The sequence below is a fragment of the Vulpes lagopus genome, chromosome 3 (assembly GCF_018345385.1).
Source record: "Vulpes lagopus strain Blue_001 chromosome 3, ASM1834538v1, whole genome shotgun sequence".
NCBI lineage: Eukaryota > Metazoa > Chordata > Mammalia > Carnivora > Canidae > Vulpes > Vulpes lagopus.
The window spans coordinates 24238150-24256735 of NC_054826.1; the positions used below are offsets into that span (position 1 = coordinate 24238150).

General features: G+C 36.3%; 1 protein-coding gene across 2 annotated transcripts in view; it reads left to right on the forward strand.

Annotated features, from left to right (window-relative positions):
- PARP8 (poly(ADP-ribose) polymerase family member 8) overlaps positions 1-18586 on the forward strand; it is a 178068-nt gene that overhangs the window by 145464 nt on the left and 14018 nt on the right. For both annotated transcript variants that reach the window (XM_041747011.1, XM_041747010.1), the window contains exons 19-26: positions 1665-1732; positions 3449-3497; positions 4602-4714; positions 4922-4994; positions 6208-6277; positions 8547-8620; positions 9752-9821; positions 10707-10791. In XM_041747011.1, coding sequence (XP_041602945.1) covers positions 1665-1732; positions 3449-3497; positions 4602-4714; positions 4922-4994; positions 6208-6277; positions 8547-8620; positions 9752-9821; positions 10707-10791 — 602 coding nt within the window. The remainder of the gene's footprint in view (positions 1-1664; positions 1733-3448; positions 3498-4601; positions 4715-4921; positions 4995-6207; positions 6278-8546; positions 8621-9751; positions 9822-10706; positions 10792-18586) is intronic.

Here is an 18586-nt window from a genome sequence, read left to right on the forward strand (position 1 = left end):
CTGTGCCATTCCTCCCTTCTTCCCTATCACGTCCACTGTACTTGAAAATGTGCTCCCAAGTACATTTTTGCATTCCCAGATTTGAGTTTTGAGTCTTTGGATAGATATTTATTCATGTAATCAAATATTCATCCATTTGTTCAACAAATAGTGTGTGTCGGATGATGGTAAACAAAGAGATCTTTAATTCACAAGTTATATTATTTGCTTAAAAACCATCATCCTTGCTAGTTGTTTTTCTATGCCATACTTTTCTGTATCACCTGAATTCCTTTTCAAACAAATATTTATTATTTGTATAAGGAAAGGAAAACAGTGAAGCATTTCCGCTTGGGGGAAAACATGAACCTACTCCAGTGGCTTATACAAAGTTAAGTAAACATTTTTTAGTCACCAAAGGCTTTGGTGGCAATAGGATATTTATTATACTATACCCCAGACCCAGATCATTCTTGGACGAAAATAGCTACAAAATGTTGACTCTGGGATCAGCTCTCTGCCAAAATTTGCTCCCTTTATTCTGGGTCATGTGTAAGCTATTTTAATAGAAGGCAGTGGAGATGATTGGGTGTCAGCCTAGTAAGTCAGAGGCCTGTGTTGTATAATTTGCTCATCAATGATGCGGCCTGTGACCTTGGGCAAGTTGCTTAATTGCTTGATGCTTAGCTTCTTCACTGTCAAGATGGTAAATAGTAATGCTGCACCCCCTTCCAGTGTGCATTCCTTAGGGATGCTGTCAGATTTTATTGCATCAAAACCTTTACTCCTCTCCAAGTAAATTTAACATTATATTGTCCTATTTTCTAGAAGGTACTTACTGCTCTCTAGATAGACTTAAATTGTCACAGATGGATTGCCTTTTGTTCTCTGAAAAAGGTTAATTGTCTGGGTAAATTCCATTAAATACTTTGAAAAGAAGGGTTCTTCTTATGTAAATATTGTCCAGTTGTCTCTTGTAAAGCTCTGCACCTAAGTCAGTACCTTCAGATATGAGTGTGAGGGGTAACTATTACAAGTTTTGCTTTTAATGTTAGTTAAAAGGTAAAAACAGTCATGCTCAAAGAGAAACAGCGCCTGACACTTGTTAAAGGGATAAATTTAACTTGAGGGCTACGGTGGGGGAGAGTGACTTGCAGTGTGAGGGAGGTCACCTCCAAGTAAGACAAAAGTGACTGGGTTTTTTTAAGTGAGAGCAGAGAGAGAAGAGAGTGAGCCATGGAGAAGTAGGGGTCTGTGGGGAACAGGAAATAACAGGAGAGATGAGTAGAAAATTACTAGAAGGCTAGCAGTGTGGGTGGGTACAAGGTAGGTACCTTGTGTATTTGGGCAGCATTGAGTTTTTCTCCATCAGCGACTCAGCAGGGGGCCTAGGATCACCTTTAGACATGGCCTAGTGCATGGGAGCCAGGCTAAAGCTTGAGGAAGCCTCTGGAGCAAAATGTTAGGGCAAGTCCATTGTGCCCCATGAAGTTGAAAGTTCACATCACTTGATGGTGTAGGGGGACAGGTAGGGTAATTGTTGCTGTTACCTTGTCACAGCCACAAGCTTCCGGGTTTAACTAGATTAGACATACCTGTTCAACCTCATTTTCCTTTTGCATAAAGGAAAAAATTAAAAGGAAAAAAAGGAATGTTTACAAGAAGTATGATGACTTTTTTTCCAGGCACCATATCTGGAAATCAAGAAGCAGATGGATAAACAAGACCCCCTTGCTCATCCCCTACTGCAATGGTATAAAATTTTAGTTTTCCTCTTAATGAAAACAGCATCATTTTCTACTGCCTGCTTTAAGGGGGAAGAAAAAAAAAAAGGCCTATTTTACAAGACCTGCAATGCTACAGTTCTACAAGCCTCTGAGGCCTGGTGATTTTACAATCAGAGTCCTTAATGACTCTCACTTTAATTAAAACTTGTATATCACAAGGGGAAGAAAATGCTGTCCTATGCACTACACAGATATACAATGTATTTGACAGCAGTTTGTCTATAGTTTTAAAAAATGTGATTAGCTGGATTATATGGTGAAGCTGTTGTGGTTCATTTAATTTTCTAGTTAACTGGGGACTAAGTGACAAAACTCACTGTTTCAAACACTTACTGAAAATCTTTCTAAAATGTCTGTCTTGTATGACTCACTCCCTTAACAAGAACAGTATAAATTTGATGAACTCTGTTTGATGGCTGCAGATGATTGCTCTGTTCAGAGCGAGCCTGGTGAGGGGTATAACCTGCATGGAAACTAGGAGGGCTCACCTGATAATAGGAGAGCCAGTTGAGAACACCCTTCTTACCACACCTGCTTCATTCAGAGCCTTTGCCCTCTGGTTTCTTATTTGCAAAATGAAGACAATAGTATCTACTCCCCATATCTATAAGGGTTTTATGTACAAATCTCTTTGAAATCACTGAAAACTTAAGGGCAATGGAATTCACCATGATTATAAATGCAGTAATACAAATATAAAGATTACAAGAGATTGATCTGAATAAGACCTATTTTATGCTGCAACCAGGAAGTTTTTAAAAATTATGGAAAGATAGGCAAAGGAGAAGGAATGATTCTGGTTACTTTCATTTAGAATTTTACAATAATCATTTAGTGTAATAAAACTTTAAAAATTAGATTTGGAGGTCTTCCTTCTTTGTATCTGTTATGACCTATTATTGAAATTTTGATTGAGTAGAATAACATATTTTTCACTGTAATTTTTTACATTCTCACATTGTCATATTCAAAATGAAGGTAAAAATCTCAAATATCTAATCCCCCCCTCACCCAGTAGTCAGGCTGATTATTAACTTTTAATTATTTGTGATCATTTTCTTCAGCTTGTTTGTTAGTCACTCTTCTTTCAAGGAGAAAAAAATCCACCAAAATATTTTTTAGAGTTTTCCCTAGTTATTAATTTCTGTACTGAAAAACACAAAATAACTAGTTATTTCAGATACCTGAATGTAATGTTTTTCAACCTCAGCGTCTAAATATGGTGAATAAGCTTTTGTGTACAAACCACTGTATATATCAGCACAATGATCCTCAAATATTTAAAGAAAGAAAAAGGTCTTCGCCAAAACTGATTATTAATTAGACAATGTAGGGAAGAGCCAAGGAAGCAGATGTGTGAATCAGCTTTGCATCTAGATGATCATCCTTTGAAAGTATGTTTAGAAATGTTCATTTTGCTGATATCTGAGGTTGTAATAATTAAAAATCATTATCTCTTAGGCTCTAAGGAACTACTTCTCGGATTAAAACGTTCTTTTTTGTTACATAAGCTCTCTTTAAATTGTTTCAGGAAGCAAAGTGATGTAATAAGTAAAATGATTACTTAATTTAGTTAATGTCACAGTAAACAGAAGTTTCAATCACTTGCCAACTAAGGAAAAAAATCATTAAATATATTTGGCATATATTTGTGACTGATGGATTATTTTAATTAATTTCAGGGTTATTTCAAGTAATAGGTCACATATTGTGAAACTGCCAGTTAACAGGGTAAGTTGGTTTTTCACTTATATATACACAAAGGGAAGAGTCCTGACTAGTTGGGAGAAGTGATTCTTGTGATTTTTAGGCAGCTTCTTCAGAAAATTGAAGTAATCTCAGGTTAGCCCTAATTCCTCAGTTTGAAATTACCATATGTACACCAGCTCCAGGTTTTCCCAAGAAATCAAATTCAAATTCAGGCTGCTGCCCTGAACTTTTCAGTAAGTAAAAGGGTCAGTATGAAATCATTTAGTTATTCCACAAGTGATAGGAAGAATCGAGATTGACCAGAAACAGGTAATGTGCTTTTTATCATTGTCAGTTTCTTGTTGGCACAGCTCCACTTTTCCACAGCAGAGAAGATATTGCCTTATCGGCTTAATATACTTACAAAATAAAGGAAAAGCTAATGGACTCTGATTTCAGTTCTGATCAAAAACCTAAAAAGAACAGTATCCAGAATCTTAGCTTTCCTGTCTATGAAACTCTAAAACTGTGAGATTTCCTTTATATTGTCATCCTATATAAATATATCCCTAAGTGAAAGGGCAGCAATTAAAAAAATTTTGTCAAGTGACTAATTCAAAAGATTCTGTTTTAATTTCTTTTCATGAACAAAGGAGAAACTATATTTGAATGTAGGCAATTTACAATTTTATAAATGTATGCAAATAAAGCATGATGATAATTTTTGCAATTTTAAAAGAAAATCTAACTTTTCTTTTCTGCTTAGCAAACTCAGATATTTCCCCAGTTGAATAGCTACTGTATACTTAGGGAATTTAATAATAAATGTCTTAAAAAGAAACATAATTAGGAAGGCAGATCTGCTCGGACATGATTACGGAGTGTATTCCAAAGCTAAATATAAATGACTTTGAATTGTCTGTCTCCTATTACTTTTCCATTAGCCTAAAGAATTACCCTTCATATCAGCAACTCCATATGATTTATCATTTATGCGGGTCTTTCTTTTTAATGAATGGTTTTGTTAATGTAAGTTAGTGTGGCTTGAATCTAGATAATTCTTAAACCAGTAAAATTTGAAATTGTCATCAGTCTGATACGTGTTAGTTTTGACATATTTTCATTTGTCATTATTTTAAATGGCAGCAACTGAAGTTTATGCATACACCACATCAGTTCCTTCTTCTCAGCAGTCCACCAGCCAAAGAATCTAATTTTAGAGCTGCTAAAAAACTCTTTGGAAGCACCTTTGCATTTCAGTGAGTATGGCTTGGTCTCCCAGAAACGTGTGGGGAGGAAAACATTCTTTTAGTAGTTGGCTATTAACCCTGAATAGTCCCCTGCCTGAGACTTGTCTTGGACATTCAAGACTTTCAGATGGTACATGACTTATTGTATTATGGCCACTTTTTAGAAGATTATTAATGTTTGGTTTTACTTTGTCCTTCCCCTCCTCTGTGCTTTAGTGGCTCACACATTGAAAACTGGCACTCTATCCTGAGGAATGGTCTGGTTGTTGCTTCTAATACTAGACTGCAGGTAAATGTTCTGAATGCTTTCACAAGACCATATATGCTTTAGTGTAAGAGTTCAGTAAGCAATCCTGGTGCTTTTTTATTATGAAAAAGGGGAAGCAAGTGGGCTTCAAAAATTATATAGAATTTCTAACAGGTATAAGTAATATTCATAAAATAACTGAATCAGAATGGACCTATACACCATACAAAGATGAAAAGAAAAATAAATTGAATTCCCTATGAGAAAACTGTAAAATCACTTTGAATTTAAGTAGAAAAAAAGTTATTCAGAAAGTAAAACCACATAAGCATTATGTCTGCTAATTCAACACAGATTTCTTGAGCACTGCCTCTGTGTAAATACTTTACAAGAAGAAAAGGTAGCGCTAAGAATCAGCAAGAGAGAGATTGAACACCAAAGAACCATCTGCTGCCTGATTCATGGTCGCTGGGGCAGCACTGGGAGTTATTGTGGCTATAGTGTTTCTCTTTATTTCTGCCTTTCACCTCCAACACCCCCACTTCGCTCTCATTCAGCTGATTTTTATCTGACTATGGAAAGAGGTCAGAAAATGACATGCTCAATCCCGTCAGCTCTGCTGGATCTCATGCTCCAATGACAGTTAAGATGATACAGTTAAATGCAAATGTCCATAAACACACACTTACTGAATTAGCTAGTAACGACTAGGGTACAGGGGCCCTAAAATGTAGAAATCATGAGAGAGAATTTTTATTGTCCTGAGTAGTTTCTTAGACCGGTCAAAAAGTTTCAGTTAATGAAACTTGTAACCTACAAGTTTAGAGGAGATAAGAATAGGTTGACAGCATTGCATAATGAAAGCCTGAGTAGGCTACTTTGTTGATATACTACCATGTGAGTCCTAATCCCAACTCTGTGGTGTATAATTCAGACTGTTTTGTTTTCAGTATTTTGGAGTCATTAACATAAAAACCTATTATAGTACTTTATAAGTGACTGTCTTTGTCATAGGTCAAGTGGAAAACCTTTATCAAGGATTTTTTTCTTTGGCTATGTCTTTCCATATATCAACTCACTGAATTTTGAAGACAAGGGTATCAGTAGTATTATTTTCACGTTAGACCTTAGGAAAGCGCTTTATCGTTTTCTAAGAGTTAATCCTCCCAACATAAGACTGATTCCTTTCTTTTGTAAAATATTGACCTTTGAAACCATTGACTGTCCACTTTCTCTCCACCTCTCCCCCCTTTAGCTCCATGGTGCAATGTATGGAAGTGGAATCTATCTTAGTCCAATGTCAAGCATATCTTTTGGTTACTCAGGTAAGCTTGTGTTTCATTTCTAACCTCAAGTTTGTGAGGTTTTTGTTATATCAAGTGACTGAAACTTACTTGATATATTTGCATTTAATTCATTTCATACATGTCAGAAGCGAAAACAAAGCTCACATGTCAGTATGAATTTAAAATATCCTAGTATATAAAGTAGAATATGTGGTTTTTCAATTTCAAAATTAATTTCAGTCTTGTTGAGTAGTTTCTACATTTATTCCATCCACAAGGAAATATTGAGAATGCAGTATGTGTAAAACATTTTGTAGAGCACTGAAAAGTATTTGTATATGGTAGTTCACGGCCATGGATTGTAACTGTATCATGCCAACATCTTATCTTTGAATTATTATATATCATATAAAGAAATTTTGAACAGTATGGAAAACTTAAGATTAGAAAAACACCCCCACAATCACCCTACTTATTGACATCTTGTTTAGTGAAACTTACGAAAAAATTATTTTGGAAAAAATTGAAAGCATGTGCTAGAGAGGAGCCTGGTAAATTCAAAATATGAAAAGAATGATCATGACATTGTTAGCATTCCTTATCCTCAGGTGGTGGAATTTGGGGTGATTTCCTTGCACTTTTAAATTTGGGGGAATACTTTGCGATGATTGGTATGATTTTTTTTGAGGGGGCAACAACTTACTAACTTACTGTGTTTAAAAGTAAAGTAATTGTGTTCACTATAAAGAAATTGAAAAAAAAAAAAGAGATTGGAATTACGTAGAACTGTATAAAATAACAAGTGAAATTTTTTTTCTCCTCCCCAACCTCAGTGTTCTCCGTATTCCCCTTCAGACTTTCAAATGTTTTTATATTCATATACCTGCATGTATAGTTGGTTTTGCTTGTGTACTCCTGTGTATGTACAATTATGTGATTATATTGCACAACTTCAGGAGATGTCATTTATGTGGTACCTGGTTAGTAAGCCTTAAGATGCTTTATTATAGAAAAGGATATCCTGAGAGGTCTCATAACCAGGTAAATGTTAACCATCTAATTCCTTTGCCTAAGTTCATGCTCTTTCAACCACAGCAAGTTGTTTCTCAGGGTTCCACCCCAACCTTTTCCAGAACACATGTCCTGAGAGCACCAGGTGGACTTTGTAGGCCTTTTTTGACTCAGCCTCACAAGTCACATGGTGACACTTCCCACATATGCTATAGGTCAAAACAGTTATAAGCCCCTCCATCTTTGAGGGTTGGGGTATTAGACTCCATCCCTGAATGAAAGAGTGGCCAAGTCACATTGTAGAAAAGCCCATGGCTTGAGAAATATTGTTGCAACAACCTTTGAAGATATTGACTGAATATTGTCGGTCAGTATGTCAAAATATGTCAGTATGTCAAAATAACACTAAAAAAATAAATACCAGGAGGAATAAGGTAATAGAGAAAATAGAATAATATAATTAAAAGGACAAAACAAATTAAAATCAGCATAAATCAGATGATAAATCTCATTAAAACATAACACAATGAAAAACTAAAATGAAACCAGTTTAATAAAAGACATCCTCAGCATTGGTAAGACTTCAAATACTGTGAAGTAACTTTGTAGTTGGCTTTCAGGCTATGAGTTTCAGGAGTAGAGAACAGGACATTCCCTCTGAGGGATTTTTCTCACAGAAGTGCATGTCTGAAACCCTACGCCTTGTTCCTCAGCTTGGCCTCCTCCACCTCTGCACCTTTAGGGGTATGTCTAACTTGGAAAGAATTATATTTACACCAGTGGCAACTTACTCATTCTCATCAAGACTTTACTAAAATAGCAACAATAACAAAAAAACACAACATACTTCTCAATTTTGGACAGTTTTCCAAATAAAATATAGAAAAATATCTATCTATTCTAAAACAGATATGAATTTTAGTTCTATCTAAAATCTTTCACAAAGTAAAAAGTCCAGGCATTAACAGAGTAAGCTAAAACTTGTGAGTATTAAAGACAAAAGAACTTGCATAATTTTCCTTTATTAGAAAATACAGTAAATTCCACGCCGAATTAAATATAGATCAACAATCTCTGTTTTCAGTACAAAGAAAACCAAACTGAATCATCTAATTTTTAACACTGTCAGAACTTCCACCCCAGGTCACAGCAGCTTCTCCTGGCGCCCATCATGGTCCTCTATGACCAGATGCCACAAAGTCTTTGCCTAAAGTGGAACTTTCCAGTGTCACTGGATTGTATTTGAGGGATATTGCGTAGCTTTGTTCCTAAATTATTATTTTGTTGGTGTTTTCAGGGATGAACAAGAAGCAGAAGGTGACAGCCAAAGATGAGCCGGCGTCAAGCAGTAAAAGCAGCAGTGCATCACAGGTGTTGTAGTGACTCGAGTGGCTGCATGTGATGAGTGAGCTCTAGCTTCATTAGCCAGCAGGATTTCCATAAGCACGCAGGCTTTATAAGTCTGCAGAGTTATTTCAAATGGCCATTACTCAAAAGACATAAAATCTACCCTAAAAGTGATAATCAAAATGCCTTTATTGAAAAATACTCAGCAAGTATTTATTAAGCTCCTACTATAATGTTAGAGATTCCTAGGCATTGAGCTATCATGACAGTCAAAAATAGAACAAAAAAGCATTAGAGAATTCCTCTGGGACCCTACATTCTGTTGAGTGGCTATTAATAAATTAAATATATGTTTAGATAGAAAGAATGCTAGATGGTAGAGAAAAATGGAGAAAAATCAGGGCAAATACCATGGAGTGGAAGGGGGAAACAAGAATGAGTATTGGTTGGGGTAGTCAGAAATGGATGTTCCATCTGAGGTTACTATGTGGAGACTCGAGGCAGTGGGTACATGAGCCGTATAGGAGAAAGAGAATTCAAGGCAGAGAAAAGAACAAGCATGAATCCCTTGTTGTTTCAATAGAAACAACCATTCTGGACAAATTAGAAATCTACTTAAGGAATAATGTGATTTTAAATTGGGGAAAATAAGTATGGCTTAACCTAATATCAAAAACAAAAAACTACAGATTTTCTGCATGAGATTTTCCTGAAACCTCTGCAGCTTAGTTAATGGTGCTGTAAAAATAGGTTGGTTTTGGGTGAGTTAGATGATCTGGAATAACTGATCATAATGTTTGAAAAGATCATGCAATTTTTATTTTGTTTCCCTTGAAATGAGGATGCGAGGCTTCCAGTGAATATAAATTTGAGTTCTAATTCTATGATGTGAGGCTGTTAAACTTTAATTGAGCATCTTTAGTTCACTTATCTTGAGAGTGATTTAATAATGATTATGTATAGAAATTAAGTGTTATAACAAATACAGCTTGACATTAAGAAAGAATTCAAGGATATCCCTGCTAGTCTAGATAGATTTTTTTTTTAATCTGGAGCTATCTTAGTGGCTATTATTTCTTAATGATGATGAGTTCTTTTTTCACTTGAGCAACTGCCCTATTTTCACTCTGATTTTCAAATTCTTTTGGAATTTAGTCACAGAAAAAAGGACAGCAATCCCAATTTCTGCAAAGCCGTAATTTAAAATGCATAGCCTTATGTGAAGGTAGGTTGAAAGTTTTACAAACTTCACAGAGTTAATTCTCTATGTTATCTGTATTTAAGAATTTGACTGTATTTCCAGAATGCTCATAATGGGTTAGTGAAAGCATTATTCCTTGCGACCTTCGCTAAGAGCACAGATGGAAAACAGGTACAATTGATATCTTAAAGGTGAAAAACAGAGCAGAATTGGCAAGAATTCAAACTGCTGTATTTTATTCTTGGCAGATATCTCAGAATAGTAATTATATTTTTCTGATCAAGTATTGCTAATCTCTTTTGTGAATATTCCGCCTTCCTCTTTAAGTTGGTTTTGGAATCTATCATACCATGAGAAATGTGAAAGATGAACCAAGCACTAAGAACAGAACCTGATAGGTCTTTCTGTTTCTACACTGAAATCATTCTTCTATTCTGAACTTGGGGTAGACAAATTGATAGGCGATTTGCAAGATCATATACTTCTCTTTGTTCTTGCTATAAAATCTAACCTTGACTAAAAAAAAGCATTTTTCTTCTTCTGCTGGGAATTTCAGTAACCACTGTTAACTGCCTTTTAAGTTTTCAACCCTTGATAGTTATTGGAGGACACAAAGTTGCTTTCTACATCATCCCCGAGTCAGGATTATTTGCTTTTGATAATAATAAACAAAAACAAGTGACTTAAAAAAAACAAACAAGTGATTCCCTTCCTGTTGTTAAACTGATGGTATTTAAAAAAAAAAATCATTACATTACATTTCATTGTTTTCACTTAGAATTTTGGCAGCTAATAAGGCTAAACATTTTTCATGTGTTTGTGCATGTGCTTTTTGCTTTTAAATTTCTAAGATGAGGGAAACAGTAACTTAGAATAAAATGAGTTTTTAATTTTATCTTCCATTTACAGTGATCACCTCACCTGACCTGCACAAACATGGAGAGATATGGGTCGTCCCAAATACTGATCACGTCTGCACACGATTCTTTTTCGTGTAAGTGTAAAGGTTCAAATGTTCATGTTATTGTCTTCTCCATGAATGAGATAGTAGTGAGTACGTTATTATTTCGTCACTTTAGCTGCCAGTATGTAACAAACAGGTAGTTTCTCCTCTGAATGCTTCTGTTTTATTTTAATGAGCTGTAAAAAACATAGTGATATTTAAATACCATTAACTTAGAAGAACTGAAGAAAAAACCCTCCATTGGTTTAGTGAGCTGTAGATGTACATTTGTTTACACCTACATGTACATTCACATGCAGATAGATAAAATATATATATATACATATACATACACATATATCTTTATTTGTTTATGGAGTTAAAAACATTATAACTGGAAATGAAAAAAACAATAATGAGAATGTCCTGTCCTTATAAAAAGTTGATCATCTTGGGCTCCTGGGATCCAGCCCTGCATTGGACTCCCTGCTTAGCAGGAAGTTTTCTTCTCCTTCTTCCTTTGCCCCTCTCCCGCCTCGTGCACTTGCTCGCTCTCTCTCTCTCTCAAATAAATAAAATTATTAAAAGAAAAAGTTGATTATCTGCTTTCCATATAACAGGCTGGCAATGCAGGGCATATTGGTGTGGATTTTTTTGACACAGCTATATCATAAGAGCTACATGAAAATATAATAGCATTATTTTTCATCCCTGAATAATGAGTGCAATAGACCTGTCTGGTCTTCACCCACTCTTGCTTGACCCTCAACCCTTTCCTTGCCTGTTTGTTCTTCATCCACGGTCCTATCACAGGAAGGACCTCAGGGTAGAATTGAGTATGTCTGTTTTGTACTTTCACATAGTCTAAAGAGAAGATGGAAAAATGCCCACTGGCTTGTTTTATAAGCCATGTCAAAATGACTGCCTCAAGATTGCTTCAGTATACATGCTGCTATCTACAGCATGCTATGCCTGCATCGACAGGCTTATTGACAGGCTGTTCACAATGACAGTTTTATGAACTGTCTGGTTTTCTTTTGGATGGTATGGAAACTGTGACTTTCTTATGATACTGATTTATGTATTATGCAATTATGTATCTTTTGTATTCGATACATCTTAATACATACATTACATATTGTGAGATATATAATATCTATAGATTTATTTTCTTCATGACCAGGCAGCCTCGAGAATGGTGGGCAGAGCCTGCTTTGGTTAGACAGCCCTTTGTTCTTTCCAGGCTCACCAGTTAGGTGACATTAGCCACATTGCATGACCTCTCTGAGCTTCATCAGTGCATTCAATCAAGGATCATCGGTAGATGTTGTAGCACCATATGTCTACCTTATCAGGTAGACTCCCAACAAGAAACCTGTGGCCCATGAGAAATACAATTTCTGTCACCCACAAGCAGATTACTTTAAAAGTGTGGTTTGTAGGGAACCATGGTCTAGTGTAGCAGCCTGAATCTAGTAGCACTAGAGCTGTTCTACATCCCCAGGACCAAAAAGGACAAGGACATGAAACAGTTCTCAGAACCTGGCAGGAGATCCCTTTCTAGTTCAGCAGCTTTGAAAGGAGCCAGAACCTTCAGCTGAGGGACTTACGTAGTGCAAGGAGCCCTTATGATCCTGGAACCAGGGGAAACCTAAACTTTGCCCTCCTGCCAGTGTCCTGCTAGGACTCCTCATTGGCCAAACCCTGCCAGAAAGTAGAGGGCAAGTGAGCATATTGATGGAATCCATACAAGTCAGCCTCCTGGGTCAGATTGCAAGTTAGAGAAGGATGATGCCATGTGGGTCTGGAGGTTCTTAGGGAAGCTATCTGCATGCTATTTTAAGGTTATTATGAAAACAAACTTAGCACAGTGCAGGTCTTCATTGAAAGGCACTCATTAGGGGCACCTGAGTGGCTCAGTCAGTTGAGCATCTGCCTTTGGCTCAGGTCATGATCTCAGGCGCTAGGATGGAGCCCTGCCTCAGGCTCTCCTGCTTAGCAGGGAGTGTGCTTCTCCCTCTCCCTCTGTGCTCTTGCACTCTCACTCGAATAAATAAAAATCTTTAAAAAAAAAAAAAAAAAGGAAAGTCACTCTTTAAATTTTCTTCTTAAAAAGACTGGCCTTCCAAAAGACACATCCAATCACAAAGTTGTTTGATTGACTTGCCTTATGATTTAGATGGAAAGGTAAACCCAAAGTCCTTTCCTTAGCCTGATGTTAATCGTTTAATTTACTCCTTTTAGTATCTTACTAAAATTCAAATTTGTTAAGCCAAATAAACAACTTTAGGCAGTAGGCATTTTAGTGTTATTTCTTTGAAATTTTACATAAATTATATGTAAAATAAATCTGTAGGGGTATATATTTATGTGTCTGGAGGGGAGGATTTCTGTATTTATTAGAAGAAAAAATTGGGGAAAGACCAACTGAAGAAAAGAATAAAATTCTTCCCTTATACTTAGATACTTCCCAAATAGTATAAAAAAAATAAGATAAAGATTTTCATTTCTTTATAAATACAGATGAGATTTCATCCTTTTTCTCTGCACCCTCAGGAGAGAAGGGACTAATTAAGAAAAATTGATAAGATTCAAACATATCAAAAGGAGAATCCATTCACTAATTAATGTACATTCTAATTACAACCATCAGCTTCTTTATAAAAGATGTAATCACAGAGTACTATGAGTATTGTGTTTCCCCAGTGAGTGGTAACATCCAGGAAAAGATAAATTGATGAGGAAGAAATGAGTTATCACAAATACACTGTTATCAGACAGAAAATCTCATTTTCTTATTCTCATTTTATCCTGATTTCTTTTAATTAACATTATCTGATTCCGTATGTTAGAAGTTTGGCCTGATGACCAGGATATAAATTAATGTGCTTTCCTTTTTTATCTATTTTGAAGTGAAACTACAAAAAATCAAAATAATTTCCATACTAATCTGATTTCTGGAACGGAGATAATAAAACAGTTGTTTAATATCCTAATCATACTCTTTCCAACAAGTAAACAACAGCACAAAATGAGAGAAGAATTGGGGGGGAGGGATATTTTAGGAAACAGGCTACTATATCAAGAAAAATTGGAAAGTAAAATTAAATCAATTCTTTTAAAATTTAAAGGAAGATATCACATAGAAAAAAAATAAGTTTGGAAAATGTTGGATAATTTCAGAAAGAATAAACTTAATCAAATTTTAATGCTTCAAGCAAAATGTAATAATTCAGATGTTATGAGTAGATTCCAGCCAATTATTTCATTATTGGCCCTGAGACACATGTACAAAGGCATTAAGGCCAATGGGTAGAGATAAGGCAGCAATTTTTTAAAAGGGCTAGAAGCTGAACTTGAGCGGAAGATGCAGAAACCAAATGGACATATTGTGCTCTAGTCATAGACAATAAAAATGTTTATTTCACAGCAAATGGGGGATTTTAGAGCAAGAGAGGAAGACTTACTATTGGATACATTCCATAAATAAGATTAAATAATAAAAATCAGAGAGAAGGTGGTTGCTACTTTGGCAAGGTAACAGAACAGGTGTGTCTAGTGCTATGGGCTCCCCCACACTACCTACCCACCCCCACCCCGGCACCGTAGTGAAAACTATTAGAGGTAAGAGTGTATGTCTTCCCCCTCATCTGTCTCAGACCAAGGAGAGGTTAAGAATTGCTAGGTTTGCATATCTTGCTTATTTGATGTTACAGTCTACCTGCTTAATGCTTTTGTGTTTCTTTGATTTAGAGTAGGCAGGCATGCAAAATCAGTTGTTTCCATGTTTTGCCTATTAGATAAATTTAAGGCATACACTCCTTCATGTTTTTCAAGGCATGCCAATAAGTCCAGAAACTTAAGAACGGGATGGACCAAATCAGACAAGTCTGCAGAAGAGAGATGGTGTATGTTCAGGTTCTTGAGTTGGGCAGATCTCAGCACTAAATTAATTTCAGGAATTCTTATCCAAAGTCTGTCTTTTAAGGTCTAACTCAAATACCACCTCTTCTAGGAAGCTCCTATTCAAAATTAATCTCTCTTCCTGGTGTCCTGCAGCTCACACTGTAGAATTTCCATTTAAAATTCAGTTTTTTTCATTGTATTTGACTTTTCCATGAGGCCATCCAGTCCTAAAGGGCAGACTCCTACTGTTGCTTTTCTTTTACTGTCCTAATACCCTGCAGCACCTCCCCTGGCACCTGATGCACAACTGTTTGTCAGTGCATTTTTAATGAATGAACAAAGCCAAAGCTAAAAAGGAAAATATTTTGGACTATGTGCGGTTTTTATTTTTGGTCAAAGTTTGGAATATATATAAAGAGGCATCTACAAGAAAAATTTGTAAAATAAGAATTGTATAATGGCCATTCAGTGAAAAGAAAGATAACTTTCATTGTGATTTTGTGTGGGGGGGAACACCTTAGCGTTTGAATGGGAACATAGTGAGGAGACAGACAAGTTATTTATAACTTTGGAAGACAAACCTTCAGTCATGGCTCAGTGAAGCTCTGTGACATAAGCTATATGACATCAAGCTGATACGATCGGGAACTTTGCTTTATCCCTAGCCTATAATAAATCCAATTTCTCTGTCTGCAACCTAGATCCCTTTCCAAGATTTAAACTGCCACATCACTCTCCTACTTAAAACTCTTTGGAGCTGCTTGTTCCTTATAAGATGAAGCCCAGTCTCCTTTGCAAAGAGAACCAACTCACCCTCCAAGCCCTTTGTTCTTCCTTCAGCATCACCTCATTGGAAGGTCAAGGGAATTTAGTCCTCAGCCTCACGGCCCCCAGTTTTTATCACCCACAATTTCTCACCTCCAGATGTTATGCTTCACAACCTAACTTGTACGCTATGATTCCCACATTTTCTCTTTCCTTTCTCCAGTAAGCTTGGATTCGGTCTTCCTCTCTGCCTTCATGCTAATTTACCTAATTCCCACTCCTCTTTTAAATTTTAGTGTATGTCTTTCCTCCTCCCAGAAACTTCTCTTGACTCCTTTGTGCTACTTATTTATGTTACTGCGTGATGTCCGTAAGCATGTTTTTTATCATTGGATTATTCTTTCTTATGTATGGTCTTCTCCATTGTTCTGTATACATCTTGAGGTCAGGGACTGTAGGGCTTTTTTTGTCTTTGTGTGCCTAGCACAGTGCTTGGTAGAGAAGTAGGAATGAATGCAATGCCCACACTTAACTGCTCGCTAGGTATTTCCCCTCGAAAAGTCTGCTCATACCTTAAAATCAGTTTGTACAAAGTGGAACCCCTTCTTGCTAAAATACCCAAGTCAAGTTCTTGGCTTCCCCAATCTATGCAGTAATTTTACTCAAAGACACTTGAATCCTGAGCTGTAGTTTTTAATTTCTTTTTCCTTAAATGCCCAACATATATCTTTATACAGTTTTCTCCTTTTGATACCTTTGTTTCCACAGATGTATCATTCTCTGCCCCAGAGTCCATCAAAGGATTACTGGTTATTCTCCATGCTTCTGATTTTGTCATTGCCCCTAACCTATCTTGTACAATGTCAAATTTATTGCACATTAACATTATTACACTAATGGCACCCGTTCATTGTATAGAAACTGAAATTAAAGGTCAGCAAAAAAGAAGAAAGTCACCCATAATATCTCCACTTGAAGTTAACTACAGTTAATCTTTTGGTATGTAGCCTACATTTCCATGCATATATTTTTTTTTAGGATCATGCTGTTTATATCACATTAATAGTCCTAAAGCAGAGCTTCGATTATACCCTGTTCATACACACTGGTAGTTTTTAGCAAATAAAAACATGACATTCTGCAACATAGAGCCCTTTTTACCTTATTTCAACGACCCGTACAAACTACTGATCGAATAAGAGTATTTCTTGAAAACAATGTGGAATTATTTTTCCCACTACCATGCCTTTGTTCAGTCAGTTCAAACGATGAACCTTCTTGCCAGCTCAGCCTTAGCTGACCTTCCATGACTTAACTACGTGGTCTTTTCCATGGGGTCTTTCCTGACATCCCAGACATGATGTCTGTCTACTGTAAATTTTACTCGTCCTTGCTTATCCTTGCTGCCTGTCTTACAGTTATTTGCATAACTCTATTATCTCCCCTAGTAAGATGCAAATTCTATTTGTAGAAACACTTCACACATAGAGAATGAAAGCAATGACAAAGACTGAACGTTCCAAAGTAATGACGAGATATGGTACATGAGCAGTGATGTAGACAATGCCTCAGATACCTTAAGGAACTTTGGAGAAGTGCTGGATATCATTCAGTTCACAGTGAATTTCTCCTCTCTCTTGCTAATAAAAAAACAATGCTATCATTTCTGGGTTCCAGATTCAGGCAGTCTGAAAACAAATTTACGTGTGCCATTCTTTAAAGCTGTCACAAAGTTGCTCCATCAGTTTGGGAATAGAACTTGTCAGTACATTCAGAAGTTTTTATCCACAAAATTTTCTAACATACCCAGAGAGTTCCAGACAGCTAAATTCCCTCTGTTCTTTTATTTTATTTCTCATAGCTTTTTAAGCACATTGGTTTATTTTTTATTAAAGTTTTAGTAATCTTTTTATGCTCCTGGGAACTTAAGTAATTCTTGTCTCCTTTTAGATGGTTTCATTTTTTTTCCTTCTTGAGAAAACCCCAGTCAAGTGTATCATTTCCTGGGCAGCCCCGGTGGTGCAGCGGTTTAGCACTGCCTGCAGCCCGGGGCGTGATCCTGGAGACCTGGGATTGAGTCCCACGTCAGGCTCCCTGCATGGAGCCTGCTTCTCCCTCTGCCTCTCTCTCTCTCTCTCCGTGTGTGTCTATGAATAAATAAATAAATAATCTTTAAAAAAAAGTGTATCATTTCCCTATTGATATCATTCTTGCTCCATTTCTTTCTTTTTTTTTTTTAATATTGGTGCTTTCTGGACATAAATGAACTTCACTGTTTAATTAGCAATTGAGGGTTTGTCTGTAATACTAATAAATAGCGGCAAAGTATTCTGTATGCCATATTGTAGTAAATGCCCTAATGCCACCAGTAATGCATATATCTAAATGCTGCCAGTTGGCCAAGTCAAATGGTAGTTTGTCTTTCCTTTTATTATTATATATGCTTCATTATTTAAGACACCTGAATGCTTGTGGCCAGTTTTATCCTTCCAATTTACAAATGCTTCCTCTGGGCATCCTAGGCAATGGAGAAATGTGCATTTTTCTTAATATTTTTAATTTCAATCGATTGCTCTTGCTCTCTACTCCCTCTACCCCAGGCTCTTTCTGTCTTATATTATTACTGTTTATTTAGAGAATATAAGTCTCATCTTCTCTCCATTAACTACAAATGCTTTTCAAGTATCAGTGAACAGGTAGTATTTGGGGATATCAAACCCTTCCATCTGATGGAGATAGAGTATTGGAGGAGAGGGATGTGGCTGGAGAGGAAATTTAGGATTAGGTTATGAAGGACCCCAGTGTGTCATGCCAGTGCCATTGGTTTTGTGCTGCAAGTGAAGTGGAGGCCATTTGTATCACTCAAGCAGAGCAGGAAATCATCTTATAGGAGGGACGATGGGGCTAAGTGTGGAGACAGAGAGATCAGTTATAATGTTCTTATAATCATCTAGGTCAGTATTTCTCATTCCAAAAGAAAATGCGTTTGACATTGTGACCTGAGAAAAAACAATGCTTACTTTGTGTGGTGACTTTACTATTCCATGTCCTATTCTAATTTCATTGAAAAATGCTAGCCTGGACAATCTAAGTTAATTTCAGAACCTGCTAATTGTACGTAACCTGCGACTTGAAAATCACTTGTTTAGACAAATGATAATGAAGCCCTAAACGA